Source organism: Tachyglossus aculeatus, chromosome X2 (assembly GCF_015852505.1).
Source record: "Tachyglossus aculeatus isolate mTacAcu1 chromosome X2, mTacAcu1.pri, whole genome shotgun sequence".
Classification (NCBI taxonomy): Eukaryota; Metazoa; Chordata; class Mammalia; order Monotremata; family Tachyglossidae; genus Tachyglossus; species Tachyglossus aculeatus.
In genome coordinates, this window is record NC_052100.1 from 9487656 (window position 1) to 9515637 (window position 27982).

General features: G+C 55.2%; 1 protein-coding gene across 2 annotated transcripts; it reads right to left on the bottom strand.

Annotated features, from left to right (window-relative positions):
- Nucleotides 1–8991: 8991 nt before the first annotated feature.
- ZSWIM4 (zinc finger SWIM-type containing 4) lies at nt 8992–27646 on the bottom strand. 2 transcript variants are annotated; one of them, XM_038771047.1, is made up of 14 exons: nt 27304–27646; nt 24234–24435; nt 16788–17144; nt 15891–16039; nt 15538–15688; nt 14908–15078; nt 14319–14633; nt 13886–14026; nt 13251–13505; nt 12723–12858; nt 11959–12104; nt 11473–11636; nt 11233–11314; nt 8992–10048 (listed from the first exon to the last, which is right to left on the bottom strand). In XM_038771047.1, exons 1-14 carry the CDS (start codon nt 27451–27453, stop codon nt 9177–9179), a joined length of 3291 nt encoding a protein of 1096 aa, XP_038626975.1. In that variant the 5' UTR covers nt 27454–27646; the 3' UTR covers nt 8992–9176. The 2 variants fall into 2 exon arrangements, with proteins under 2 accessions (XP_038626975.1, XP_038626976.1); XM_038771048.1 differs by lacking the exon at nt 27304–27646 and having other exon boundaries at nt 24265–24435.
- Between the last annotated feature and the right edge of the window lie 336 nt (nt 27647–27982).

Genomic DNA, 27982 nt, shown 5'->3' on the forward strand with positions numbered 1-27982 from the left:
GGGATAACCTGATGACCATGTATAGAACAGCGCTTAGAACACTGCTTGGCACCTAGTAAGCACTTAACAAATACCATCATTATTATTAGTATTTTGAGGACAGATTCATCGCTGCAGCGAGGGGGAGATGTGCTCAGAGAAAGGTGGCTTTTAGCACTGCGAAATAGCCAGTGCTGACCTTGATGTCCACACCCTTGCTCATAGTCTTCGTTCCTCTCAAGATCACCTACTCCCTGGACTTTGTTCTTGTCACTCCCTCCGCCAATTTCATAATAATAAATATGCGCCTACTACATGCCAAGCATTGTACAAAACGCTGGGGTGGATACAAGCAAATAGGGTTGAACACAGCCCTTGTCTCATGGGGGGCATCAGAGTCTCGATCCCCATTTTACAGATGAGGTAACTGAGGCCCAGAGAAGTGAAGTGACTTGCCCAAGGTCACCCAGCAGACATGTGGCGGAGCCAGGATTAGAACCCACCTCTTGCCGGAACTCTCTCCCTCTTCATAGTCAACTGACCACAGCTCTGCCCATTTACAACGCCCTTCTGAAATCACATCTCCTCCAGGAATCCCTCCCTGCTTAACGCCTCGTCTACCCAACTTATAGCGCCTAACTGCCACTTCAGCACTGCTATGTCACTTACATACTTGTGTACTCAAACCTCTCCGTAGCACTGAGATGCATTACTTTTATTTTAGCATGTCTTCTCCGCTAGATTATAAGATCTTTGAAGGATCGCATATGCTACTTCTACTATACTCACTCAAGCATTTAGTATGGCATACCTCATGAAGCAGCCGTGATGTGTTCCTCAAAAACGTGAATGACGGGTAGTTTTTCTCTTAGATGCACGTGTTATAAACCGTGATCTGTTCCGGCACCTCTGAAAGAATTAGATGAAATTCCTTTATGTGCTATGTACTGTTACTGTAAACACTGGCATTCAAATTTATGGAGTAATTCAAAGGTTAACATCACAGTATTAGCTAAATGAGTTATAGAATGATTATGAGTCTTTGCAGAAGGCCGCAGCAGTAGAAGCTTGTTCTGCTGACGGGGTAAGTGGGGTTTTTTTTTTCTATTTCAGGGAAGAATTTGTCCAATCTAGGTTGAACACCAGGTTTTGGCTTGTCTTTGTCCAGTACCATGGAGCAGCAGGCTTTGAATTCTCCTCACCATCAGGGTCTGAAATCATTTTGGTAAACTCACCAGTATTGTCAGATTGCAATGACGCACTGTATTACTGCAGCTGGGTGAGGTCCTCATTGGATAATGATTCCTCTGAAGGAGATGCAAGCAAATCGGTAACATAATAATAATAATAATGTTGGTGTTTGTTAAGCACTTACACTGTTCTAAGCGCTGGGGTAGATACAACGTCATCAGGTTGTCCCACATGGGGTTCACAGTCTTAATCCCCATTTTACAGATGAGGTCACTGAGGCACAGAGAAGTTAAGTGACTTTCCCAAAGTTACACAGCTGACAAGTGGCGGAGCCAGGATTAGAACCCATGACCTCTGGCTCCCAAGCCCGGGATCTTTTCACTGAGCCACGCTGCCTCATCTGTGCCATGGATAAATTCAAGAACTTCTCTGCTCAGGGATCTCTTCTACATTTTGAAAAATCAGACACAAGCTGTGGGCACAATCTAAGAAAACACTTTAAAAAAATGGTATTTGTTAAGCACTTACTATGTGCCAGGAACTGTACTAAGTGCTGGGGCAGATACAGGTTAATCAGGTTGGATGCAGTCCATGTCCCGCACAGGGCTCCCATTCTTAATCCCCATTTTACAGATGAGGTAACTGAAGCACAGAGAAGTTGAGTGACTTCTCCAAGGTCACGCAGCTGGCAAGTGGCAGAGTCGGGATTAGAACCCACGTCCTTCTGTCTCCCAGCCCCGTACTCCATCTCCTAGGCCATGCCGCTTCTGAGCTTCTAATCCCAGTTCCGCCACTTGTCTGCTGTGCGGCTGTGGGTAAGTCACTTAACTTCTCTGTGCCTGTTACCTCATTTGTAAAATGGGGAATAAGACTGTAAAGCCCTATTTGGAATGGGGGCTGTGTCCAACCCGATTACATTGTACCTATCCCAGCACTGAGTACAGTCCCTGGTAAGACTGTGAGCCCCACGTGGGACAACCTGATTACCTTGCATCTACCCCAGCGCTTAGAACAGTGCTTGGCACCCAGTAAGCGCTTAACAAATATCATAAAACAAGACAAAACAAAAAACCCAGAATGCCACAGCTATTTTGGATACCTGGCTGTTCTTCCAAGCAAAAAGTTTTACTTTCACCCCGACGGAGAACTGACCCCAGTTGTGTGGGGTGGAGTTGGGGTGGGGGGACAGACTCAGGCGCAAAGAGACCAAAGTCAGTGTCTGCGAGTCAATGCCACAGCACAATCTGGTTCCTGTGGACTGGCAGAGCTCAGGAACTAAAGACCAAAGCTGCGGAGGAACCTGGATTTCCAGCCTCTGGAGAAGAGCTGAAAAAGGAAAGCAGAAGACAAGGCTAGAGGGAGGATTTGGGGGGGGGGGTGGCGGGGGGGTTGCTGAAAGAGGAGGAGAATACAAAGCCCCCAGTCTTTTGGGACCTTGAAATCACACCCTCCTTTCTCCATGAGGCATAGGTGTTTCTGGCTGGCCCTCCTCACTCTCTGCTCTGGGCTCCAGAGGCAGGAGAAAGCCCCTGCTGTTCTGTAACCCCATTAGTCTTACCGCACATGGGAGGAAGAAACCGACGCCCACACCTTCCAAAGAGGTTTTCCAGAGCTCCAGTCTGGATCCTGGAATTCTCTTGAGCTTAGGGCGCCCTCCTCTGGCCATTTGAGATTAAGTAGCTTGGATTTGGGAGCAAACCAAAGTGGTCTTTGAAAGGCCAAATGACTCGATTTAGATGAGCATATTTTGGACACCTAATCAGGAGCACTAATTCTCTGGAGAAGACACTAATGTTAGGAAAAGTCCAGGGAAAACGTGGAAGAGGCAGACCTGCAGCTGGATGGCTAGAGACCGTAACAACGATGACGGAAGAACCGTTAGAAAGGCTACGGATTATGGCAGAAGACGAGACGTTCTAGAGAAAATTGAATCGCTAGGAATCGGAAACGACTCGACGGCACTTGATAATAATAAGCTTCCCCCTCCCCCTTTCGAAGCCAGAAATTCTGCCTCCCCTCCTGACTTGAAGCCATTCTGAAGGGGAAGTTTAGAGGGCCACCCTTCCAGAGGTATCCCAACTGCCCCTAGGGAGTCGGCAGTAAGCATTATGAGAGCTGGGGCGAGTGCTGGGATTAGAACCCACGTCCTCTGACTCCCAAGCCCGTGTTCCTGCCACTAGACCTCTAGGAAAGAAATACACGGACGAGGCATAGACGTGATTGAAATCTCAGACGATTGGAGAAAGGTCTTGGGGAAGAGAACCTGGAATCTCAAATCCTAACTGTCCATATGTCAACTGGCCCGATGGAGGATGGATGTAGAAATGGAGTGGGTGTGCTCAGAGAACAGGTTTGGTTCAAGAAGAGGAGCAAGCCGACTGTTGATGAACTTGTGAAGATCCCCAAACTGGATATAGTAATAAAAATAATGATGATGATGATAGTGTTTGTTAAGCTCCTTGTGGGCAGGGAACGTTTCTACCAACTCTGTTACATTGTAATAATAATGATGGTATTTGTTAAGCACTCACTATGTGCCATGCACTGTTCTAAGCGCTGGGATAGATACAAGGTAATCAGGTCATCCCACGTGGGGCTCTTGGGCTTAATCCCTATTTTACAGACGAGGTAACTGAGGCCCAGAGAAGTGAAGTGACTTGCCCAAAGTCACACAGCTGACAAGTGGCAGAGTCGGGATTAGAGCCCACGACCTCTGACTCCCAAGCCCATGCTCTTTCCACTAGGCCATGCTGCTTCTCCCAAGCGCTTAGAATAGTGCACAGTAAGTGCTCTCAATAAATACCATTGATTGATTGATAAACACCTACTCTGTGGTAGTTGTTAAGCATTTACTATGTGTCAAGCACTGAATTAAGTGCTGGGGAAGATATGAGATCATCAGATCCCATATGGGTTTAACGGTCCAAGAAAGAGGGATAACAGGTATTGAACCTGCATTTTGCAGATTCTGTAAAACGGGGATTGAGACTGTGATCCCCATGTGGGACAGGGACCGTGTCCAACCCGACTTGTATCCACTCCAGCGCTTAGCACAGTGCTTGGCACATAGTAAGCACTTAACAAATTGCACAATTATTATTATTTGCTGATGAGGGGACTGAGGCCCCCAAGAAATGAAGTGACTTGCCCAAGGTCACACAGCAGACTAGTGGCAGAGCCAGGATTAGAACCCAGGTCCTCCGACTCCCAGGGCCGTGTTCTTTCCCCTCGGCCACGGCGCTTCCCAAGCACCGAATGTGCCAAACACTGTATTAAGCACTGGGGTAAATAGCGCTGGAAGACCCTACAAGCAAGGCAGAGAGCTTCCTGTCCTCAACACTGGCCCTGGAGGAAGGCCCAGGCCTGTCCATCTCCAGGAGTGGAGAAACAGGGTCTCTAAGGACTTAACGGGGGGCGGGGGCAACGAGGTGTGATGGCCCGGGGCTCATCGGGACCCAGTCCTCAAGAGAAAGGCTGGGGACCATTTACAATAAGAAAAAGATACCAAGTGCAAATACCAGGTGTTTGAATGATAATGGATGGAGTGTGTTTGCGTTAGCCTGAGAGCTCTGAGCTTTTGTCTTGGAGAGCTTTGTCTGGAGCGGCCGGAATAGAACAGCTCAGCTGCTTGCTTTTTTAGCTGCGTGGGTTTATTTTTTACTCTGTCGGTTAAGCCTGCACCTTCCTAACTTCGAGGCTCACTAGGTAGCAGATTAACAAACCTTCTTCTAGGACTCTAGGCTGTAGGCTCCTTGTGGGCAGGGAACTTGTCCACCAACTCTGTCCTCCTACACTCTCCCAAGTGCTTAGTACAATGCTCTGCACACAGGAAGCGCTCAGTAAATACCATTGATTCCCATCTGTGGCAACTGCCTATTGTACACTGTGCCCCACTCTGTGTTTGTCTTCCCATCCTCAACCCTACCCTTGCCCATTTTGATCAGATTGTTACAATGTTGTTCACTGCTTATTTTTGCTCCAGTGCTGAATATTTACAATACCTCGCACATGTACGCTGCTGAGGGCCTGGACCAACCTGATCCATTATCTTGTAAACTGAATGTCCAGAATGAAGGTGCTAACCTTCTCACTGTACCTCGTTCTCGCCGGTCCCACCGTCGACCCCTGGCCCACGTCCTTTCTCTGGCCTGGAATGCCCTCCCTCCTCAAATCCGCCAATCACACTTCTCCCCTTCAAAGCCCTACTGAAGGCTCACCTCCTCCAAGAGGCCTTCCCAGACTAAGCCCCCCTTTGCTTCAGCTCCCCCTCCCCATTGCCCCGACTCGCTCCCCCTTCCCCTACCAACACTTGTGTATATATGTACATATCTATAATTCTATTTATATTAATGCCCGTTTACTTGTTTTGCTGTCTGTCTCCCTCCTTCCAGACTGTAAGCCCGTTGTGAGCATGGATGGTCTCTATTGCTGAATTGTACTTTCCAAGCACCTAGTACAGTGCACACAGTAAGCGCTCAATAAATACGATTGAATGAATGGCAGAAACCTTCCCTGACTAATCTCTCCTCCCACCCTTTTATTTTCCCTTTCCACTGGCCTCTTACCTCCTAAGCACTTAAGGTACAGAATTTTATACTCAGGTGCTTCCCCTCTCTGAAATTTGTCTTTGCGAATGTCTCCCTCTTTAGATTTTAAGCTTTTTGAGGGCAGGGATCGTGTCCACTGACACTACTGCACGCTACCCCACACCTAATCCAGTACCCTGCACACACAATGCTCAATACGTAGCATTGATTGATTTCCTGTTTCTTTGTATTTCCTTCCACATTCCTTTGCTAGCCTGTTATTTTTCATTAGTTGCCTTTGGAATTTAATTTGACCACAAAATGTGTCCTTTAGAGGAAAGTGTATGTGGCTGTGCTTGGTTCCTGGCCCTGGAAGAAGATCCAGAATGACCACGGATTCAGTCTTTAGGGAATAATAATAATAATAATAATAATAATAATAATTGGGGTATTTGTTAAGCGCTTACTGTGTGCCAGGCACTGTACTAAGCGCTGGAGTGGATACAAGCAAATCGGATTGGACACAGTCCCTGTCCCACGTGGGGCTCACGGTCTCAATCCCCATTTTCCACATGAGGGAACTGAGGCCCAGAGAGGTGAAGGGACTTGCCCAGGGTCCCACAGCAGACAGTGGCAGAGCCAGGATTAGAACCCATGACCTTGTGACTCTAGCCACTATGCCACACTGCTCCTCGGGGACTGTGAAGAAACAAGGGGTGAAAACCTGGGGCTCAACAGGACCTGGCCCCCAGGAGAAAGGCCCTGGGACCGCATACCTTGGGCCAAAGAAAGAAAGGTGCTAATGCCTGGGGTTTGTGTGACAAAGCTGCTGGGACAGAGGGACTCGTCAGGCTGTTTGATTTGGGGAGGGGAGGTGGTAAATCCGCATCCTTCCTAACCACCAGGCTCAACTAGGTAGCAAAGAAACCACCTCGAACCCCATCTGTCTCCAGCTCCCCAAGGGATGCATGCCTGTGTTCAGCCCTGTCCATCTTCACCTGGCAGCTATAGTGAACCGAGACCATATGACCTTTTCTTCCTCACCAGAATCACGCAGCCCGTCTCTGATTAACCCACCCATCACTCCCAGGGGTTGGATTTGGTGGGGGGTGGGGTGGCAAGCCTTGAGGCCCAAGGAGGGGAGCCACCCCCAGTGTTCGGGGAGCTTGGAGTCCGAGGTTCGGCCCAGCCCTGCCCCTGAAATCTGCTTTGGTCTGCCAATGCCTCTCCACAGGCACCAGGAAGCAGGCCCCTCCAAAAAGGAATCAATCTTTATGTTACACCTTTACAAAAAAGAAAATACAATAAACAGTTCAATAAATAGAAAAAAATTACAAAAGTACATGAATTCTTATTCTTAATATATAGGAAAAGAAGAGGTTAAGTTAACCGAGAGCGTGGTGAGAAGGAGCCTCGGGGCTGTGCGGGTGCCCCCCCGGCTCCTCCCCCCACTGTGGCACTGTGTGTGTGTGGTACGTGTGTGCGTGTGGTTGTGCATGCGGGCACACACGCACAAGGGGCGAGGGGGTGGGGGGAGTACAAAAGTGAATCTGGAACTAAAACAAATCCAAATGAACAACCCACAAAATTCCAAGTACCTTGGAGCCTTTCCTTTCCATATATATTAAAAATATGGGGACTAAGGGTGGTGGTGGAGGAGGGAGGGGTTGGGTTTTTTTTTTTTTGGACCATGTGTCTTCTTGGTAATCTATTTAACAGCAAGAGCATCTGAGCTTGGGTGTGTGTTCCTGAGTTGAGTTTGTCCAGTGAGGAAGGGTGGGGGGGAGGGACAGAGGAGGGGACATTCTTGGGGTGAGGGGGGGGGAGGTGACGGGGCACAGCCATGGAAAGTCCTGGGTGCCTTGGCCTGGCCAGATAAGGTAGGAAAAAGGGAGAAGTCCAGGTCACTAGGGTGGGGAAGTGGGGTGGGAAGGGATTGCCAGACCAACAAGAACCCTTTCACTATGGCATTGGGTTGGGGGGTGGGATGGAATGCTGGGAACGGTACCTCCCAGCACTTTGGGACCTTTGGCTTTTGTCCCCTGCATTCCAGGCAGCCCCGGGCTTGCTCTGCTTTGCCCTCTCTCTCTCTCTCTCTCCCTCTCCCTGCGGAGTGGCAGCGCAAGCAGTGAACGGAGAAGTGGTCGACCCTGGAACATCGGGCTGTGGAACAGAGGGCGGGGGACCAAATACATCCTCCACCTCCTCTTGCCCCAAGGACAAAGGTGGAAGTGGACGATAGCGCCCGGGCCTAGGAGTCAGAAGGACCTGGGTACTAGTTCCAGCTCTGCCATTTGTCTGCTGTGTGACCTTGGGCAAGTTACTTGGCTTGTCTGTGCCTCCATTCCCTCATCTGTAAAAAAAATGGGGATTAAGACTGTGAGCCCCATGTGGGACATGGACTGTGTCCAACCTGATTAGCTGGTGCTTAGAAAAGCACCTGGCACATAGTAAGCACTTATCAAATGCCATAAAAAATGGAATAAACTAATGTGAGCTCTGCCTCTTGGTCAGGACAAGATGGGGGTGGGGGAGAGAGAGAGAGGAAGAAAGGGGGAGAGGGAGGAATGGGAGACAGGGAAGAGGGAGAGAAAGACAGAGAGGGGTGTAGTAGGGCAAGGGGAGGGGACTGGGAGGGTTGTGCAAAGAGGAGCCTGAGGAGAGAAATGGAAGGGAAGCATTGGTGAGGGGATTCACAGGCCATTTTTAGATTATTTCACTGAAAGACCACGCTACATTTCCTTCAGGATAAAGTGAAAAGAGGGAAGAAAAAAAACCTAACAAAGCCATCCACAAGAGGCTCCCACTGCTCTGCAGCCCAGACCCTCAAACCAGGCCGGCTAGTCCCAGCTTCCCGAACTCCCCGCCCAACCTTGATGGTCGGCGGGGGCGGGGCGGGGTAGTGGTGGAGGAGGGGGGTGCGACTGGGGTGTTCTTCAAAATAGCCCTATGCCACTCACCTGATTTTTGAGGTTAAGGGAAGGTCTCGTCTCGTCCGCCAGCTCAGACGGTTCCTTCTGAGTTCAGGTTATGGCTTCACATCCTAGTGTCCTTATGCACGCACGCACACATGCGCACACACACGCACGCATGCACACACACACACACACACACACGCACACAATCAAGTAGCTCCCCATAGTGCCGCAGCTCGGAATGCCAATGGGTGGCGGGGGCGGTAAGGGGGGGGGGGTGGTAGGATCAGGGCCTAGACCTCCCTCCTCATGGAGGATTTCCAGGAAGAGACCCAGCCCGACCCAGCCCCCTCCCACCCCAGCTTCTTCAAAACCGCTCCAAACAGTCCGACGTAATACTGAAAGGCCCTCCGGGCGCCCAACCCCGCCCTCCACCAAGACCAAAGACGCTCCAATCCGGGTGCGGTGACAGGGCCCTGAAGGGCCGGTGGTAGAGATGGCGGAGAAGGAACAGGACCGGTGGAGAGGAGAAGGGGCTCTGCTTTTACTAGCCTCCTTCTGGCACTCAGCCAAACCGCTCGCGCACCAACAGCATCAGTTTCTTTTTCCCTTTGTAGGTCAGTTTGAGATTGTCCAGAAAGCGGTTGAACTGCAGGTGGCCGTCGGCGGCCAGCAGGAAGGTCTCGCGGGCCTTGCTGAGAAAGTCCACAAACTCGCCGTAGTGCCGGGGACTGATGTGGGTCAGGCGGGAGTGGGTGGTGTTGACGTAAGCTGTCACAGCCGCGTCCAGCAGCTGGCACAGGGGAGCCTTATCCGAGCCGGGCTGCTTGCCCCCGGCCCCGCCTCGCCGGCCCGCCGGCAATGAACCCAGGGCAGACGAGGTCAAGGTGCACTGGCGTAGGATGTCCGAGAGGATGGGGGCACACTGCACGCTCTTGACGATGAGAGGCACGATGGCCGAAAGCTCGTTCTTCCCCAGCGAGAGGCTCAGGGAACAGGCCCACAGCACATCGTTCACGGCGGTGTGGCTGTCCTGGTTGAAGGCGATGTTCAGGCGGTTCAGGGCCAGGGTGGCCAGCTTGTAGGCCCGCAGGAGGAACCCCCGGTGCTCCATGTACCGGGCCACGGTGAAGAGGTGCGAGTGGGTCAGGCTGCCGTTGGCCGAGTCCAGCACGACCTGGTAGGCGGCCTCGAAGGCGGCATGGTTCTTCTCACAGAGTGTGAGGGCATGCAGGGCGCAGGCCTGCGGATCCTTCCGGGCACACTGCAACGCCAGCGACCGGGCGCAGTTGCACAGCTCCTCCCGGTGGGCATAGTTCAGGTGCAGACGTAATAGAGTGGCGTGGGTGGTACTGGACACTGCCACGATGGTGGTGGCCTCGGTCGGAGTGAACAGAGAGTACCAGTTCTGCATGATCTTCATTAGGGCTGGGGCGCCTGGAGGAGAGAAGGACCGCCGAGTGAAGGGGATCCGGAAGCAGGAGGGGTCCACCCACCACCTAGCCTCACCACGGCCCTGGCCAGCAGGCTGGCTGCCCCCCCCCCGGGGCCGAGGCAGGTGACAACTGGGGGAAAGAGAAGGCCCCCCTGAGTTCTCTCAGAACAGCCCTACTCTTCCGCCGGATTAATCTAGGCCGGCTGGCCCTTGGGGCTGAGAGGGGGTGGAGCCTGGGGGCTGGGGCGGCTCACCCCACCAGGATGCTCCCGAGCCCCCTGATCTGGAGATCTCAAGCCCAGCAGGCAGGGAGGCCTTTTGGCAGTCTCTCAGCTGCCCGGCTGGCGGGGGGCCTGGTCTGGCTCCCGCCTGCCACCTGCTACTCCCGATGACGCCCCAGAGCTTTGCCCCGGGCGGAGCAAGAGCCCGTCGGTGAGGGTGCCCCTTCTGCGGATGGGACAGAAACCAGCTCCGAAACCAGGAAACCGTCAGCCTGGCCTGGCTTCCTAGTGCCTCAGGGGCCCGGGGCCAGGTGGGGATGGACAGACAAGCCCAGGCTGGCTGGAGACGCCCAGTCAGGCTGGGGCCGGGAAGGGTGGGTGTGGGCTCTCTCAGGGGATGGACAGACAGATGGACAGACAGACAGTCAGACCAGGAGCTGGGAGACAAACCGACAATCCCTTGAGGAGCCCATCCACCTCCTAGGACTGAGTGGAGGGAACGGCTCAAGGTCCCTTAATAATAATGAATAATTATGGTATTTGTTAAGCACTTACTATGTGCCAGGCACTGTACTATGTGCTGGACTCCATCCCACTCGCCGTCCCCGGCCCCCCTGAGAAAAGCCCCAGTCTTCTTTCGTGTCAGGAGGTCTGGCTCACAAAAACCACACAATTCGCTCTTTGCTCCGCGCTGGCCTGCACTGGTGTTGTTGGGTGCCAAGAACTCTCTGAAGTAAGCTTGCCATGGGCAGGGACTGCATCTCCCAACTCTTGTTACGTCGAACTTTCCCGAGCACTCAGTACAGTGCCCTGCCCACATTCAGCGCTCAAATACCACTGATCGATCGACTGACTGAACTAGGAGCAGGGAGCTGGGGCCCGGAGATGGGGGACAAACTTGGTGGGAACCAGAAGGCGGGGCGGGGGCACGCGTCCCACTTCCATCCTGGCTCCCTGGCTCTTACCGATCTCCGTGGCACAGCTGACAAGCCACCTCACCATCTCCCTCCGCCGCCAGGACATGGCATTCAGGGTCATCCGCATTACCTGAAACCCATCACAAGAGGAGGGGAAGGGGGACCCATTACCCAGAGCCCCAGGGGCTAGGAGACAAACGACGCCTAGGATACCTGACTGGAGGCTCCACGCTAGATGCGAACTTGGGTCATACGCGACCGTCCCGATCCCGGCCCCCTGGCCCTCACCTGCAGGCCGAGCTCCAGAGAGATGTTGAGTAATGTGGTGTCTCTGGGGGTGTGGGCGGGGGTGGCGGTCTTGCAGACGTCCTGAGCCAGCTTGAAGAGCAGGGTTGGGGAGTGGATGTTCTGCTGGATGGAGTCCAGCACGACGTGCAGCCATTCGGGGTCTTCTGGAGGAGGCAGGGAGGCAAGTCAGGGGGGCCGCAGTCAGGCTGGAGAGCAGGTGGGGTGGGTCCCAGGCGCCCCACTCCAATCCAGCCACGGGGGTCAAGACAGGCCCCACCCCTCCCCACCCCCAGCCATTTCAGCAGAGCGCTAAATGGACAACCTCGGGCTCTCGGCCTCCTGCTCCACCTCTCCTACTGACTGCTCCCCCAGAGAAGGGAAAGTGGGTGCCACTGCCCAAGCCGCTCCTATCTAGAGCCTTTCTCCCCTGTGCTCAGCCCGGGGATGCCACCTCCTCAGCCCTCCCCAGCAAGTCACCCCTCTTACCTTTGGCCGCTGTGAGCATGGCAGAGGCCAACTCGCACTGCCGGCTTTCCAGGTGCCCAAGGATAAACCAGCGGGTGGCACGGTTGGCCATCATAGATTCCAGGGGGTTCTGAGACTGGAGGCTGCCAGTCTCCGCCACAGGAAGCCTGAGGAAAAGTAATGGGCTCTGAGGAGAGTGGGAGGCAGGGCTTGGGGGATGGAAGGAGGTGTGGGGGCAATGCTTACACAACTGTGAGCCCACTGTCGGGTAGGGACCGTCTCTATATGTTCCCAACTTGTACTTCCCAAGCGCTTAGTACAGTGCTCTGCACACAGTAAGCGCTCAATAAATACGATTGAATGAATGAATGAATGAATCCTGGCTGGGGGCAGTGGAGGGTCACTAGCTTCGGGGTGTAGCCCTCTCCCCATCTGCCGAGGACCTCACCCGCCCCTACTCCCAGCTAGGCAGCAGGAAGCCTGCTTGCATGCTCTGTCTGACACATTCAGCTTCCCACTTCCTGTCTCTGGGGCCAGGTGGCTGGTTTATGCCCCTCTTGGGGTCGGGGAGAGGAAAAGGCAAGGAAAAAAGAGGCAGTGGGGGAGGATGTCCTAAAGGTCACTAGTATTCCACTGTCCGTGGCATCTGAGGGGGTGATGGGGCAGGGGGACCTCCCTGGAACCCCAGATTGTCTTCCCTTCCTCCTGCTGGCAAAAACTGGGGATCTGGGGTCTGGAGGCGGCCCCTCCCTGGCAAAGGGTCAGGACAAGGACTCTGTCCCTACCTCATGGCACGGAGGGCGACGCGATAGGCCAAGTCGACATCATGCGGTAACAAAGAAGCAAACAGGAAGCGGGCGAAGGTGTGCAAGGGTACGCTTTCCGGGAACAGAACCTCTCCTAGGCCGCTGAATGAACCCCCTGAGGAGAAGACAGGGCCCGTCAGCACCCCACAAGCAGACCGCCCCGGCCCTGACTTGCCAGGAGCGGAAGCCCAGTACGAGAGTGGAGATGCAAGCATCCGGCCCTGTCTTCCCCACCTCGGCCGTGCGCTGGCTCACCTCCTCTGGGCTTCGGGGACCCGCCTACCCTGGCCCCAGACCCAGGTCTAGCACGGGGAGGAACTGGGCCTACAGTGGCCACCTCGGCTGCACTGACCCCACTTCGGCTGGGGTGGGGGTGGGGGGCAAGGAAAGCAGTCGCTCTTCTTTCCTCGGTGGCTCGGGCCACTAGGGTGGCCAGAGGCCCGAGGTCCGGTGGCCACAGGGAAGAGGAAGGCAATCCCGGTCCCTGGAAGCGGGGCTAGCCCTCACCTTCCAAGAGCAAGGCAGCCTGCCTGCGCAGCACCTGCACCAGCTTCTCGTCCAGTTCCAACTCGCCCAGCAGAGCCAGGAGCTGTTCCTCATTGCGCACCATCTTGTCCTGGGCGTACACCCCGTGTGGCATAGGCCGCTGCTGCCCCAACCCAACCAGGGCCACCTCGAGCGCCAGCATGAAGTAGGATTCTCCCGGGTTGGTGGGGATGGGCACGTGCTGGTAGACGGCCTTCTTCCTCTCCACCGCCGAGTCTGTGGGGGGAGCCCGGTCCGTTCCTCACTCCCCGTCCTGCCACCCCCGCACCCCCGACGAGGTTCAGAAGACCCATGGGAGATCAAAGACATCGCCCTCTGGCTCTCTCCCTGCCACCCCACCTGATTCTTGAAGCCAGGCCTCCCTCCCTCCCCGCCCAGCCCCCCACCCCAGGCTAGGTGTTCTACAGGGTACTTCCCAGGAGAGTGGCTTTGGGGTCTGATTTTGCCCCTGGCGCTCTCCAGACCCAGAGCTGCACCTAGGCCTTCTGCCTAGGGATTGGTGGTACACGCACATGCGTCTGTGTGCGCGTGCGCGCGCGCGCGTGTGTGTGTGTGTGTGTGTGTCCCTCCCACTCTCCTTTGCATATACTCTGTACCTGGATAAAGCGCCAGGTCCTCGTCATCTGGGCGACAGGCCTCCAGGAAGGCGTGGCAGAGACAGCCGATGGGGTCCAGAGGATGACCCACCCAACCCTCCACGTTGGAGCTGTTGGGGTTGTAACCTTTAGGAAGCGGGTCTGTGGGGGAAGAGAGGTGGGCAAGGCCATGTCAGTCTTCCTGCCAGCCTTCCCTGCCTTGCCCAGAACCTGCCGGCCCTCTCCCCATCTCTGAACTCCCCAAAGGGCACCAGCCCGCCTCCCGCCCCCGGGCCAGGAGAGAACTCGACCAACGACTGCAACTCCCGGCAGCCGCCGATAGGGGGCAGTAGGGGGAACAGCTGGCAAGCAAATCCAAGAGCCCCCAGCTCCTGGCTGGCTCAGACCCCCGGCACCGACACCCAGCTTCCAAGCACCGAGACCCACATCCCACCTTTCTTTTCCTGCTTATAACTTTCCAGATGATGCCGCCTCTGCAGCCGCAGGGTGTTCACCACGGCGCCCGCCAGCCTCAGGGCCTCCCGGGGATAGCCGTGGGAGCGCAGGGCATCCACCCGGACGCAAGCGGTGGGGAACGGGTCCCCAAGCCAAAGCGGGCGACCCTGAGGGTCAAAACTGAGCTTGTCAGTGCTCTTCTTCCGTCCTGGGCCGTAGTGGTCGCTGCCCAGGATCTTCTGAAGGTGGGGATCCCCCCAACGCAGCTCCCCGGCCTGCAGGGCCCGGCTAAACATGGTCTGGCGGGCGGGAGCTGTGCCAACAAGAGACGCCCCCCACACCCCCGCACCGAGGTCAGGCCGGAAGGGGCCGGCAGGACAGCCCCAGTTCCCACGACGGCGTTCCAGAGAGCTCTCGGCCAGCCCATCCGGTGGCTTCCATCGGGCCCTTGGGGCCCGAGCGGCCGGGGCTGAGGCCGAAACTTCCCCGATCCCCCGGTGGGGATGGCAAGGGTCTCCCGGGAAGGCAGCGAGAACATGTGCCCGTGCCCCCCGGTCGGGAGGCCGGGGCTGCCTGGGAAGCCCTACCTGTGCCAGGCTGCAAGGCAGAGCTGTTGGTCCCGGGATTTTCGAAGGAATAGTGGCCTTCTTCCAAGGGGCACACATCCAGTTTGTTCCATTTCTTCAACAACTTGAGCCAGGTGGTCTTCTCTTCATGCCTGCAGCTCGGATTGAGCATCACGCAGACCCATAATGCACCTAAGAGGGGGAATAATAAAAATAATAATAATGATGTTGGTATTTGTTAAGCGCTTACTACATGCCATTCATTCATTCATTCAGTCGTATTGATCGAGCTCTTACTGTGTGCAGAGCACTGGACTAAGCGCTTTTTTTAGGCATTTGTTAAGCGTTTACTAGGTACAAAGCACTGTTCTAAGTGCTGGGGAGGATACAAGGTGATCTGGCTGTCACACGGGGGGCTCACAGTCTTAATCCCCATTTTACAGAGGAGGTAACCGAGGCACAGAGAAGCTAAGTGACTTGTCCAAGGTCACACAGCTGACAACTGGGGGAGCCAGGATTAGAACCCATGATCTCTGACTCCCAAGCCCGTGCTCTTTGCACTGAGCCACGTTAGACCAGTGAGCCATGGGCTCCACCGTGGTGGTCCTGACAGGGCTGGTGGGGGGTGTTGGTGCCCAGAGGGGGACTGACCTAGTTCATCCCAGAGCTGTCGGCATTTGTCGGTCATGCTCGCTCCCTGCTGCTGCCACAGTGTGAGTCGGGGGTCTGCTAAGAATTGCTCCGTCATAAGGATCAACATGCGGGCGCCGTTGGAATCCTGCATCTTCAGCATCTCCCGGACCTGCGGCCAGAGGAGAAGGCGTCGGAGGGAGGACCACCGCCGTCGGAAGAGGTGGGCGAAGCTGGGCTAGACCCCGAGGACCACCCCTGAGCTCTCCCTCCCTGGGGGAGGGGGGAAGGGAAAGGGATGGGGGGTGGGGGCGGAGTGGCTCGATGCCCTTCACCCCCCAGGCCCCGTGCCAAGATTCTGCTGGCCAGGGTACCTTGTTGAACATTGACTGGAGCTGTTTGCTGGACCCGTAGTAACCACCATTGGCCAAAAGCAGCTTAACCTGCTCTCGGATGAGCTCTTCATCTAGGTGCCAGCAGTTGGCATCTTCAATACTCGCCCCGGCGGTGGGATCCGGGGCCCCTGGTTGGGGAGAGAAAGACAGCATGGAGGTGGTATGGGAAAAGTGAAGACTCATTCATTCAATCACATTTATTGAGTGCTTACTGTGTGCAGAGCACTGTACTAAGCGCTTGGGAGAGTACAATAAAACAATAAACAGACACATTCCCTGCCCACAACAAGCTCACCCCATCCCCCAACACACACACACACGTACATATATATATATATACACATATCCCCAAGAGGGTCTTGCCTGGACTTTGTGGGCAGGGATCATGTCTACCTACTCTGTTGTACTGAACTCTCCCCAACACTTAGTAAATAAACCTGGTACTTGTTAAGAGCTTACTATGTGCCAAGTACTGTTCTAAGCACCGGAGTAGATCCAAGTCACTCAGGTTGGACACAGTCCCTGTTCCCCATGGGGCTCACACTCTTAATCTCCATTTTTTCAGATGAGGTAACTGAGGCCCAGAGAAGTGAAGTGACTTGCCCAAGGTCACGCAGCAGACGTGCGGCAGAGCCGGGATTAGAACCCAGGTTCTCCTGACTCCCGGGCCCTATCCGCAAAGCCACGCTTGCTCCTCTGCACACATAGAGCGAGCACCCAGTATATACCGTCGACAGATGCTACACCACCTCTCTTCTTTATACTACTACTACTAATAATAATAATAATGGTATTTGTTAAGTGCTATGTGTCAACGCTGGAGGGCTGAGCAGGCCCAGGAGACCCCTGCCACCCCCAAATGGTCCACGCTCTCACCATGGACCTGGTTGATCTCGGAACCCAGGAAGAGGATTTCATCGGCCAGCCGCTGCGCTGTGGGCAGCACCTCGGTGTGGTGGGCGCTGATGAGGTACTGCACGAACTTCTGCAACTGGTCCCTGTTCATCTGCGACAAAGTCTCTGAGATGGGCAGCCGTAACACCACCTGGTGGGCGTGGCGGATGCGATACAGCGACAATGCCACCACGTGAGCGCAGTAGAAGATGTCCCGGTTGTCACAGCCACAGCTGACCGACGTGATCTTGCAGCGGTCAAAACTGACGGAGACGTAATACACCCGCCCTGGGGCCGAAGAGCTCGAGGGCTCGGACACGCTTCCGCTCAGGTGGAAACCTGGGAGGGGGGCAGGGAGGAGAGCCTGGTGGTTAGTCCCCTGGATGGAACAGGTCTCCCCATAATAATAATAATTCTGGCATTTGGCAAGCGCTATGTGCCGGGCGCTGGGGTGGACACAGTCCCTGTCCCACGTGGGGCTCACAGTCTCAACCCCCAATTTACAGATGAGGTAACGGAGGCCCAGTGAAGGGACTTGGCCGAGGTCACACAGCAGACAAGTGGCAGAGCCAGGATTAGAACCCATGACCTTCTGCCTCCCGGGTTCGCGCTCTGTCCGCTACACCATGCTGCTTCTCGGCCCCGGAGCCAAAATGGGACAACAAAGAGAAGCGGGCAAGTCCTTAGCTTCTTTGGGCTTCGGTTTCCTCGGCTGTGATCTCCCCCGGCGCTTAGTACGCTCTCAAAAAATACTCCGGCAAAACGGGGGTTCGACACCTGTGCTCCGTCCCCCCATTTAGACGGAGCCCAGTGGGGGCCAGGGATTGGGTCTGAACTGATTATCCAATATCTCCCCCGGCGCTGAGTTCAGCGCCTGGAATCACAGTAGGTGCTTAATAGCACAATGAATTGTTAATTAACTCTTGCCTTAATTAAGGCAAGAGTCTTGGCTCAGCCTAGCCACCCGCTCCTAGGGAGCCGAACTGTGGGGGCTAAACTGTCCCTAGTGGGGCTCACAGGTCGAGGTGGAGGGCCTTTTATGACACCCCATCAGGCCGGTTTATTGACGGTTTGATTGGGTTCATTACACCTTGCCGCTTGGAATTAGCACTTTCTACGGGAGAGGAGGAGCGGCTTAGTCCCACCCAGCCCTGGGGGCTCCCAGACGGCTCATCTGGTCCCTGGCTTCAGCCCAGTTTCCCTAGCCAGGTCACTAGGGACCTCCGATTGTGGTGCTAATAGTGCTAATTACTGTTAATCACCATCATCAGGCTGGGGACTGCTCCCCCCGCCTTTCATTTGAGGATCTCCCCAAGCACCCCGCAAACACTTATTATCCCCAAGGGCCCTACATCAGCCCCACTTGGCAGGGGCGCTGGCGGAAGGGAACAGAGGCAGAGTCAGGTAATAATAACAATAAGGATGGTATTTGTTAGACGCTTACGGGTGGGTAACTGAGGGCGAGGGGGCACAGGGGGCCGAGGTTCCGATCTGTCTGCTCTCCTCCCAGATTTCTCCCACCTAAGGGGAGAGACGTTTCCCTCAGAGGGGGTCTCTCACAGCGGGACAGCTTCAGGCTGAGGAGTTGGGGAATGTGGAGGGTGTGGGCCCAGGGAAAATGAGCACCAAACGAAGAAGCTGCCTTTCCCAGGAAAAAGGAAATCCAGTTATGGATAACAACAATAATGATGATGGTGGTATCTGTTCAGCGCTTACTATGCACTAAGCACTGTTCTACGCGCTGGGGTAGATACAAGGTAATCAGGTTGCCCCACGTGGGGCTCACAGTCTTAATCTCCATTTTACAGATAATAATAATAATGATGATGGCATTTGTTAAGCGCTTACTATGTGCAAAGCACCGTTTTAAGTGCTGGGGGAATACAAGGTGATCAGGTTGTCCCACAGGGGGCTCACAGTCAATCCCCATTTTACAGATGAGGTAACTGAGGCCCAAAGAAGTGAAGTGACTTGCCCAAGGTCACACTGCAGACAAGTGGTGGAGCCGGGATTAGAACCCATATTCTCTCAGGAGTCAGGAGGGTTTGTGTGTGAAGGGGTGGGAGTCGGGGGGTGGAGAGTTCAGGGAAATGTGGCTGTGGTAAGGACGGAGATGAATAATAATAATAGTACTTGTTAAGCGCTTACTATGCTCTGTTCTAAGCACCGGGGAAGATATAAGTTAGTCAGGTTGGACACAGACCCTGTCCCACATGGGACTAACACTCTTAATCCCCATTTTACAGATAACTGAGGCCCAGAGAAGTTAAGTGACTTGGCTAAGGTCACACGGCACGTGATGGAGCCGGAATTAGAACCCAGGTCCTTCTGACTCCCAGGCCCGTGCTCTATCCACTGAGCCATGCTGCTTCTCTGATGGGATGGGTTGGGATGGGTTTGAGGGAGGGGAGGAAGCTTCCCAAACGCTCTTCACCTTTCCCCAGTGCCCCTCCTGCTCTCTCAGCTCAGTGTCCCACTCGTCCCAGCTCGGGGAGGAGTAGTCGTCGGTGGGAAGAGTAATAATGATCCTTGAATTTGTATTGCCTGTCTACCTTCAATCAATTAATCATATTTATTGAGCACTTACTGTGTGCAGAGCACTGTACTAAGCGCTTGGGAAGTACAAGCTGGCAACATACAGAGACAGTCCCTACCCAACAGTAGGCTCAAGCACTTTCACACTAACCTCCCTGTGAAGTAGGTGGCTCAGTGGAAAGAGCACGGGCTTGGGAGTCAGATGTCATGGGTTCTAATCCCGGCCCCGCCACTTGTCAGCTGTGTGACTTTGGGCAAGTCACTTCACTTCTCTGTGCCTCAGTTCCCTCATACGTAAAATAGGGGGACTAAGACTGTGAGCCCCACGTGGGACAACCTTGATTACCTTGTATCCCCCCAGCGCTTAGAATAGTGCTTGGCACATAGTAAGCGCTTAACAAATACCAACATTATTATTAGGGAGAGGCAGGTGTCATTAACCCCATTTTACAAAGAAGCAAACTGAGGCCTGCAGAGTACGTGACTCTCCTAAGGTCACCCAGCAGACCAGGGGCAGTGAGCCAGATCTAGGCTCTTCCCACTACACCCCCTTGTCCACGGCTCATGCTCTTTCTTCCTCCAACAAGATCAGCTCAGACTCAATTTCTCTGGCAGCCAAAGCCCCCGCCCCTAACGCTGGGGAGCTTAATAATCACAATAATAATAATGGCATTTATTAAGTGCTTACTACATGCAAAGCACTGTTCTAAGCGCTGGGGAGGTTACAAGGTGATCAGGTTGTCCCATGGGGGGCTCACAGTCTTAATCCCCATTTTACAGATGAGGGAACTGAGGCCCAGAGAAGTGAAGTGACTTGCCCGAAGTCACACAGCTGGGCTTTGAACCCATGACCTCTGACTCCAAAGACCGTGCTCTTTCCAGTGAGCCACGCTGCTTCTCTAGCCTTCTCTCCCCGGCCTTACAACCTGTCAGGCCGGGGAGCACCCTGGGAAGTGTGTCCACCCCCCAACTCGTGGGCTGAACTCAGGTAAGGATGGAGATGAATAATAATAATAGTACTTGTTAAGCGCTTACTATGCTCTGTTCTAAGCGCCGGGGAAGATACAAGTTAGTCAGGTTGGACACAGTCCCTGTCCCACATGGGGACAGCAAGTTAGCCAGCTAACTTGCCTGAACGAGCGGGGCCTGTAACCAGGAAGCCTGCCTGGGCAGGATCCGGGCCTGACTCAGGCCGTGGCGGTGGCAGGGGCTCACCTGCTCCCTCCCTCCGCCGGGGAGGGTAGCCCCAAGTGCCCGGCTCTCACTGAGCTGGTCGAGCGGCCCTCGGACGTGGCTGCGGGCGCCAACGGGGCCCAGAGGAGGTGAGTAGGGGGCTGACGCTGCCCCATTGAAGCTGGCCATTTGGCCCGGGATGAACGGAAAGAGCCATCACTTGGCACTTCCACTCAGCAAAGCCTGAGAACTGATCCCCTCATCACTCCAGATTGGGGCTCAGGGTGGATGGGAGCTTAGTCGGACAGGGTCGAAGGAGCTCAGGGGCCCCGCCTCTCCATCCAAGCTGCCTCTGGTGCCTTCTCTTCCTCAACCAGAAACTCCTTACCATCGGCTTTAAGGCACTCCATCCACTCTTCCCCCTCCTACCTTACCTCCCTCATCTCCTGCTACGACCCAACCCGCACACTTTGCTCCTCTGACACCAACTTTACCGTCACCACCACCTCCTTGCCTGCATCCTTCCTCTGGAACGTGGAACTCCCTCCCCTTTTGTATCTGACAGACCATCACTCTCCCCACCTTTTTAAAGCCTTATTAAAATCACATTTCCTTCAAGAGGCCTTTCCCTAAGTCCTCATTTCTTCTACTCCCTCTCCTCTCTGCTTCACCCATGCACTTGGATCTGTACCCCCAAAGCAGTTGATATTCACTCCACCCTCAGCCCCACAGTACTTCGATACATATTGCCAATTCCCCTATCTGTAATTTTTTTCAATTCCTGTCTCCCCCTCTAGACTGCAAGCTCCTCGTGGGCAGGGATTGCTATCTCCCAGCTCTGTGGTACTGTACTCTCCCAAGTGCTTAGTCCAGTGCTCTGCACACAGTAAGCGCTCAATACGTACCACTTATTGATTGAGTCCAGGCCCAGGGAAGGCTGGGTCAGTGCTGGTTGGGAACCCCTATTCCATGCCCAGCTACGGCCCCTCTCTCCCTTGACGTTACTTCCGAGCTCACGTTCCTGGCTCGGGGGTTGGAGAGAGGGGGAGACTTTCAGTGCTGGAAGCCAGGATGGCCTGGAACTCAGCTCCTGTATAAGGGAGTGACCCAGACTCACCGTTCCAGTTAGGAGAATTTTGGGGAAGCGGTGCTCACCCTCATCCGTTACCATTTCTGTAATGTATTTATTTCTATTAATGTCTGTCACCCCCTCTAGACTGTAAGCTCACTGTGGGGAGGGAATGTGTCTGTTATATTGTTGTGTCGTACTCCCCCAAGTGCTCTGCGCACAGTAAGCGTTCAGTAAATACGACTGACTGACGTGATCTCTGGCAACTGGAGCCGGGCTCTGGGCGGGGGCCAGCAACTAGCCCTTGGAGACCCATGGGGAGGAAACACGGGTTGCCTCCCCTTCACCCACGTACCCTTGCTGATCCCTGCCCCCCTCACCCCAAAGGGCCTGGTCTCCTGGGTGAGAGAGGTGACAGTCGACTGCTTGCTCCCTCCTTTTGGCCCTCCCTTCCCTCCCACTGCCACTGGGGTGCTTGAGGCCAGAGACCATCGGAGGGGAGAAGGGGGTGTCCCGGGGAGGAAGGGAGAGACCTAGGATCTGAGCGGGAGGGACCATCCCAGTCCCATAGATATGGGTGACCCGAATCATGGGCCTGGGCTCCCACCGGGCTGTGGGGAGAAGGGGAAGGAGGGAAAATGGTCACGAGGTGATTATTTATTATTTTATGTTATTATAAAATGATAATAACACAATATATAATGTTATATATTATAATATATTATTTCTGGAGGTTTCTGTGCCTTTGCTCGGCAGGTAGAGGGAGCAGGGAGGGGGCCTCCAGCCCAGCTTATGACTTCATCCCAATACACTGGTTGCCTTGGGTAACGTGAGTGATGTCACAAGTGTTCCAGTTAGAATTTTTTAGTTTTGGCACCGAGAGAGTCAGCAGGAACTCAGAGGAGACCCCTATTTGCAGCTCCAAGAGGCTCTTGGGATTCGAGCTGCCTTTGCTTGGGAGGCTAGTGCTACACTCTAAATCCAGACTTACCAAAGGGGGGCCAAGACAATAAAGCAGCACATGAGCAGCCCCCCCTGCCACCCCACCCAACTCGCTTCAAACTTTAATCAGTCTATTTATTGAGCGCTTACTGTGTGCACAGAGTACTGTCCTATGCGCTTGAGAGGGCAACAGAATTAGAAGGCCCCCAAGGACTTTATAATCTAGCAGGGACTCAAAGGCCATGTGAGGTCTAGCCGGGTTAACAGAAACTAATCCATTATAATGTCAATCTCCCTGGCTAGATTGAAAGCTCACTGTGGGCAGGGATGGTGGCTACAAACTCTATTGTACTGCACTCTCCAGTAAGCGTTCAAATACCATCAATCGATTGATTGATTGATTGATTGGGAGGTTGCCGACTCAGGGGATATCTGCACACTGCCTGGAATCTCTGAACAGCAGTTACGTTGTCAATCAATCGATGGTATTTGTTGTGCACTTTTTTTCCCCCAATGGTATTTGTTAAGAGCTTACTATGTGTCAAACACTGTTCTAAGCACTGGGCTAGGGACAAGTTAATTTGGTTGGACATCATCCCTGTCCCGCATGAGGCTCACAGCCAAAGTAGGAAGGAGAAGAGGTTTTGAATCCCCATTTTACAGTTGAGAAAACTGAGGCACAGAGAAATGAAGTGACTTGCCCAAGGTTACACGGCAAGCCATTGGCAGAGCCGGGATTAGACCAGGTCCTCTGACTTCCAGGAGCGTGGTCTTTCCACTAGACCACGTTGCTTCTCCAGAGCACTATAATAAGCACTTGGGAGAGTACAATATAACGATTCCCCTCTCTCCTTCTCCAAGAGACTCCCCTCGCAGACTCCCTGTCCACAAGGAGTTGGGCAGCTGCTGGTTAGGGTTCTGTCACCTCGCCTGCTCATAGGTAGGAATCTACCTGCACCCACTGCCCTTCACCTAATCCTCACCACCATCCACCAACACCCCCCCCAACCCCAAAACCCCGCACAACTTATCCTATGCACAGGCCAGCAAGCCAGTGGGTTACTTTTTTTTCTTTTCTTTAAAACATGAGGCCCCGAGAGCATCAGCTTTAACAATGGGACTCTGTGCCTGGGCTCCGGTGGCCGTCCCACTGCCACTTCCGCAGGGTCATGCACAGCCAGCCTCCCGTCAAATCTGTTTCTGTGCCCGAATCTGGGAGTGATGGGCCTGCCCCTCCCGAACTCTGGGCTGGGAGCGGTCACGGACACAGGAGGCGGTTCTGGACCAAAGTTTGCTGCCAGAGAGGGGAGGGATGAAGTAGGTCTCCTACGAACCGGAAAACCCCAGCGGCTAAGAGCGCGAAGACAACGAAGGGAAGAGCTGCACAGGCAGGCTTTTGTTTTCTCGCTAATTCCCAAGGGAGCCGGGAGACCCCAGGAAGGAAGGGGCTGAAACTGAGTTGTACAGGTGGCTGGGGAATGTCAGGTAGGGAGAGGAGAGACTCGGGCTCCAGCAGGAGCCCTTCCGCTCAGACTCACCCCTCACGCCTCTGTCGTCAGATCCCGTCTCCAAGTGCATCCCTTCCCCAAATCCTGCACCCAAACGGGGGTGCCCAAGCAGAAGTGCTCGTTTATCCAAGATGGCTTCTCCTTGGTCTCCCCACCGCCCCCCGGGGCTCTTCTCCCCACCCCTGGACAGCCCTCACTCACCCACTTGCAGCACGCCATCTACAGCACCTGCCTGCAGTAGGTGGAGCCCGCGGTTGAAAGGTATCCGAGAATCTCGCTCTGTCTCGGGAGGGTGATAACCAAGAGAGGAGTACATGCATATTTCTCGTTCACTCCGAGGGAAGGACCAGAACACGATCCGTTTCTGGACGGGCTCGGGCACTCTGGAGAACCGTTCTTCCACCTGTCGGGAGAGAACGAGCGAACAGGGGTGAGGTCTGGACAAACCTGGCCCCTGGGCCCAGCCGACTTCTGCCCCTTGGCCTCTCCGAGGAAAACGGGGCTACTCAGCATTCTCCGTGAACCAGGGGGATCCCCCTCCGCACATCTCAGCTCCGGACCCGACATGTCCACGTCTGCATTCCCACCTCTAGCTCCAGCAGGGACCAGGTCTCCTCCACTCCCCACAAACCCACCAGACTCTGGTCTGGTTCCTGCAAGAGGGCTTTTTTTTTTCTTTTTAGTGCAAACAGAGGTTCTGACTAGGAGACACCAAAGAAGCAACTTGGGTGAGCAAGAGAGCTATTTCTGCTGCCCCTGCTGCTCTCTGACCATAACCACATGGAGAGAAGGCCTCTGCCCTCGCAGCTGACGCCTCAGAGTAAGAGCCGGCAAGCTCATCTCCCTTCTGGCCAAAATCGCCCCTCCTCTCTCCTTCCTTCCCCCAGCAGGAGTCCTCAGAAGGCAAGTTTGGTTTTGAGCATGGACACAGGGCGAAGGCTCCTGGAAGGAGCCACGAGGGCTGGAGAGTAGACAAGATGAGGGAGACTCTCGCAGTCCTCCCCAAACAGATCCAACCATCCCCGCCTGCTCTCTCATTCCTCCACCCCCAGCTTCGGGGCCCTCCCCTCAAACTGGCCACCCTGGGCGGGAGCACGCTCAATGCACACTTGGCAGGGAGGGCTAAGGGACTCGTTCCCGAGAATTTGGGGGTTTCCTGGCAGCGGCGTAGCCCAGAGGAGGTTGTGCGCGAGGGATGGAACAGATTCCACTACGGGAGCCAAAGTGACCATCTGCTTCCATTACCCGCCCCCCACCCCACCCCTCTGGACACACACATACACACAGGCGTGCGCGCACGCACACACACACCCTCCGATTATCTCCCCAAACTTCCAATAGGCACTTCTTTTAGAGTCCTTTCTTGTAGGGACCGGTGTTGTGACATTCAGATGCAGGGACGAACCTTGTAAATTTGGTCTAAACAGGTTTCCCAATCTATATACTCGCTTATCCTTGTCCCCTCAGATTATAGACTCGAGATATGGCTGGGGGCCAGATCTTATTAACTTCCCCTTCCTCCGACCTAATACAGCAGCTCGTGCCCGGCCAGCGCTCAGTAAGCGCTTTTTGATGATGAGAAGGAAGTCACCCAGGCAAGTTTCTAGTTGAGCTCAGCCCATCAGCCTTCTTCCTGCTCGTGACCTCTGAGGTGATATGGACTCTAACCCCAGGAAGTCCTGAACTTGGACCCCTTAGCTGGGGGAGGATGTCAACAACAGCCACCACCACCATAAGTTTTGGGGGAAAAAAAGAGCCCGGAACTTTCAGAGGGGCCTTTGTCAGCTTGGTGGCTGGGGAGGGAGACCAGCCTCACGGTCCACGCAGGCAGTGTGAATCAGGCCTGGAAGAGACGGACCCATGAGGTCACACTGGCCAGGCTGCAGCCAGAGCTTTTGCGGGGGGGGGGGGGGGGGGGGGGGGTCTGGCTCACCCACTACCTTCAAGCTCCAACCCTAAAGATTGTGGAGGAGAGCCATGAAGGATGACTAATGGGATCAAACTCGAGGGTCAGATTTCAGGAACAAAAACCCAACGAAGACACTCAGGGGATCTGGAGGTGATTCCCCACGGTGATCCTGGATTCACGGGCTTAGAGGGGAAGGAACTCCCGTACTCCCATCCTATGCCGACGGGAGGAGAGGGGGAGCGGACCGCGGCCCCAGAAGGCCTGTTGATCAGGAACGGCCTGCAACCGACTGAAGGGGCTGGACCAGATGACTAACTAGGTATTTTCCATCTGCTATGATTCAGAACCTGCGTTGAGACACATAAAGCAGACCTCCCCTTTAAACAACGACAAAGCTTCTTAACTCTTGGAGGGCAGGGGAGGGAAAACAAACAGGGTTGGACGAAGCAGAAGGGCGGGAGGTGGAGGGGTGGGAAGCAGATGGGTTGACTCCCTAGCGGTCTGCCGGGCTGACCCAGCTCCCTTCCCATAGCTTTCCCCTCCTTCCCTCCCCCACCCCATCGCCCCAGGGCCCTCCCACCTGAGGAAAAACGGGAAAGTCACCCTCAGGCAGGGCTCCAAGGAGAATCCCGACCAGGTGATGCAGGGCCACGTAGGGAGCTTCAGGAGGAAGCGGATAGCAGCGAGAGCAAGCCGCAGCCGGGAAATCCAACCTGAGATCTGGGGGTAACCATCGCCGCTACCACTGCGGCAGTCCCCAAAGTATGTCCACGAGGCACCCTCCGTATGGGGTTTATCTCGGAGGAACAGCGGGGTCGATTTGGAATCTCCTGGGTTGGCACCTGCCAACGGGTCCAAACGATACGAGGGAGGTAGCTCCGGACCAAAGGAGAGGCTGGCTCCTGGCACCCGCACGGCAGGAAAGGAGGCGGCCAGCTTTCGGGGGCTGAGTTGGTCAAGAGATTAATGCCAGGCCGGGCAGATCGGGGTGGAGGTGAGGAGGAAGAGAAGGTGAATGAGGAAAGGGGGAAGTCCCCACTGGGGCTGGCACGAAGAGATCTTCCCGGGGTGCAGGAGGAGGAGGAGGAGGAGCCGGGGACTCCGGAGGGAGACTCACCAGAAGGCCCGGGAAAAGGAGGAAGAAGATGATGAGGAAGAGGGAAGTGAGCCAAGAGGCTTGGAGGGAGGGATGGAGGACTTCCAGAAGTGGGTGGTGATGGTTCCCGCCCCCTCGGGGTTCCTGGGCATGGAGCTGCCACGGGGAGTAAAATAAGTGGGCGGAACGGAGGGAGCCAAGGGCCTTCAGCGGTGGAGGGCGACGTGGGCTACTCCCCCCGGGGCCGCCCCGCCTCTCCATCTCACCTGCTCGAAGGCCAAGGTCTCGGCCACTCGTTTGGCACTGAGGTCCAGCAGCGTCTCTATTCGACTTCGACCGGGGAGCCCAGCCTCAGCCTCCCGCTCCTCCGACCCTCCGGGGCAAAGCCGGCTCCGCTTGGCGGGCGGCGGGTCCATCCGGGTCGGGGCCGGGGCCGGGGACAGGCGGGGCCTTGGCCGAGGGACCCGATCTCTGGATCTTCCTTGACGCGCTGTCCGGGTCACGCCGGGCTCCTCAACGATAGGGCTGTTCTGGGTGTGAGGAACTCGGTTGGTGCCTCAGTGGCCTGGATTCCCCTTCCCCCTCGCCCCTCCAGGGTCCCGGGTCCCTTCTTCTTCTTCTTCCTCCTCCTCCTCCCGCCCCTGCCCGCTTCTTCTGCCGCCGCCGCCCCGGCCCCGGCGGCCCCTTTAAGATTTTCCACAACAATGAAGGTTCCTCGGCGGTGGCTTTATGTTCCGTCTTTGCCCCGCCCCCGCCGCCCCTCCGCATTGGCCTCCGTCACAGTACAACCTTTCTGGAGGCGGGGCCTCGGCCGGGGCGCCTGCGTTTCATTGGCTGAGGCCGCGGTCGATCAAACGGCCGGAGGCCCGCCCCGGCCCGAGTTGAGAGGTACCGTCAATCACAGGCTGCTGCTCACCAATCAGAAAGCGGGGGATCGGGAGGCCC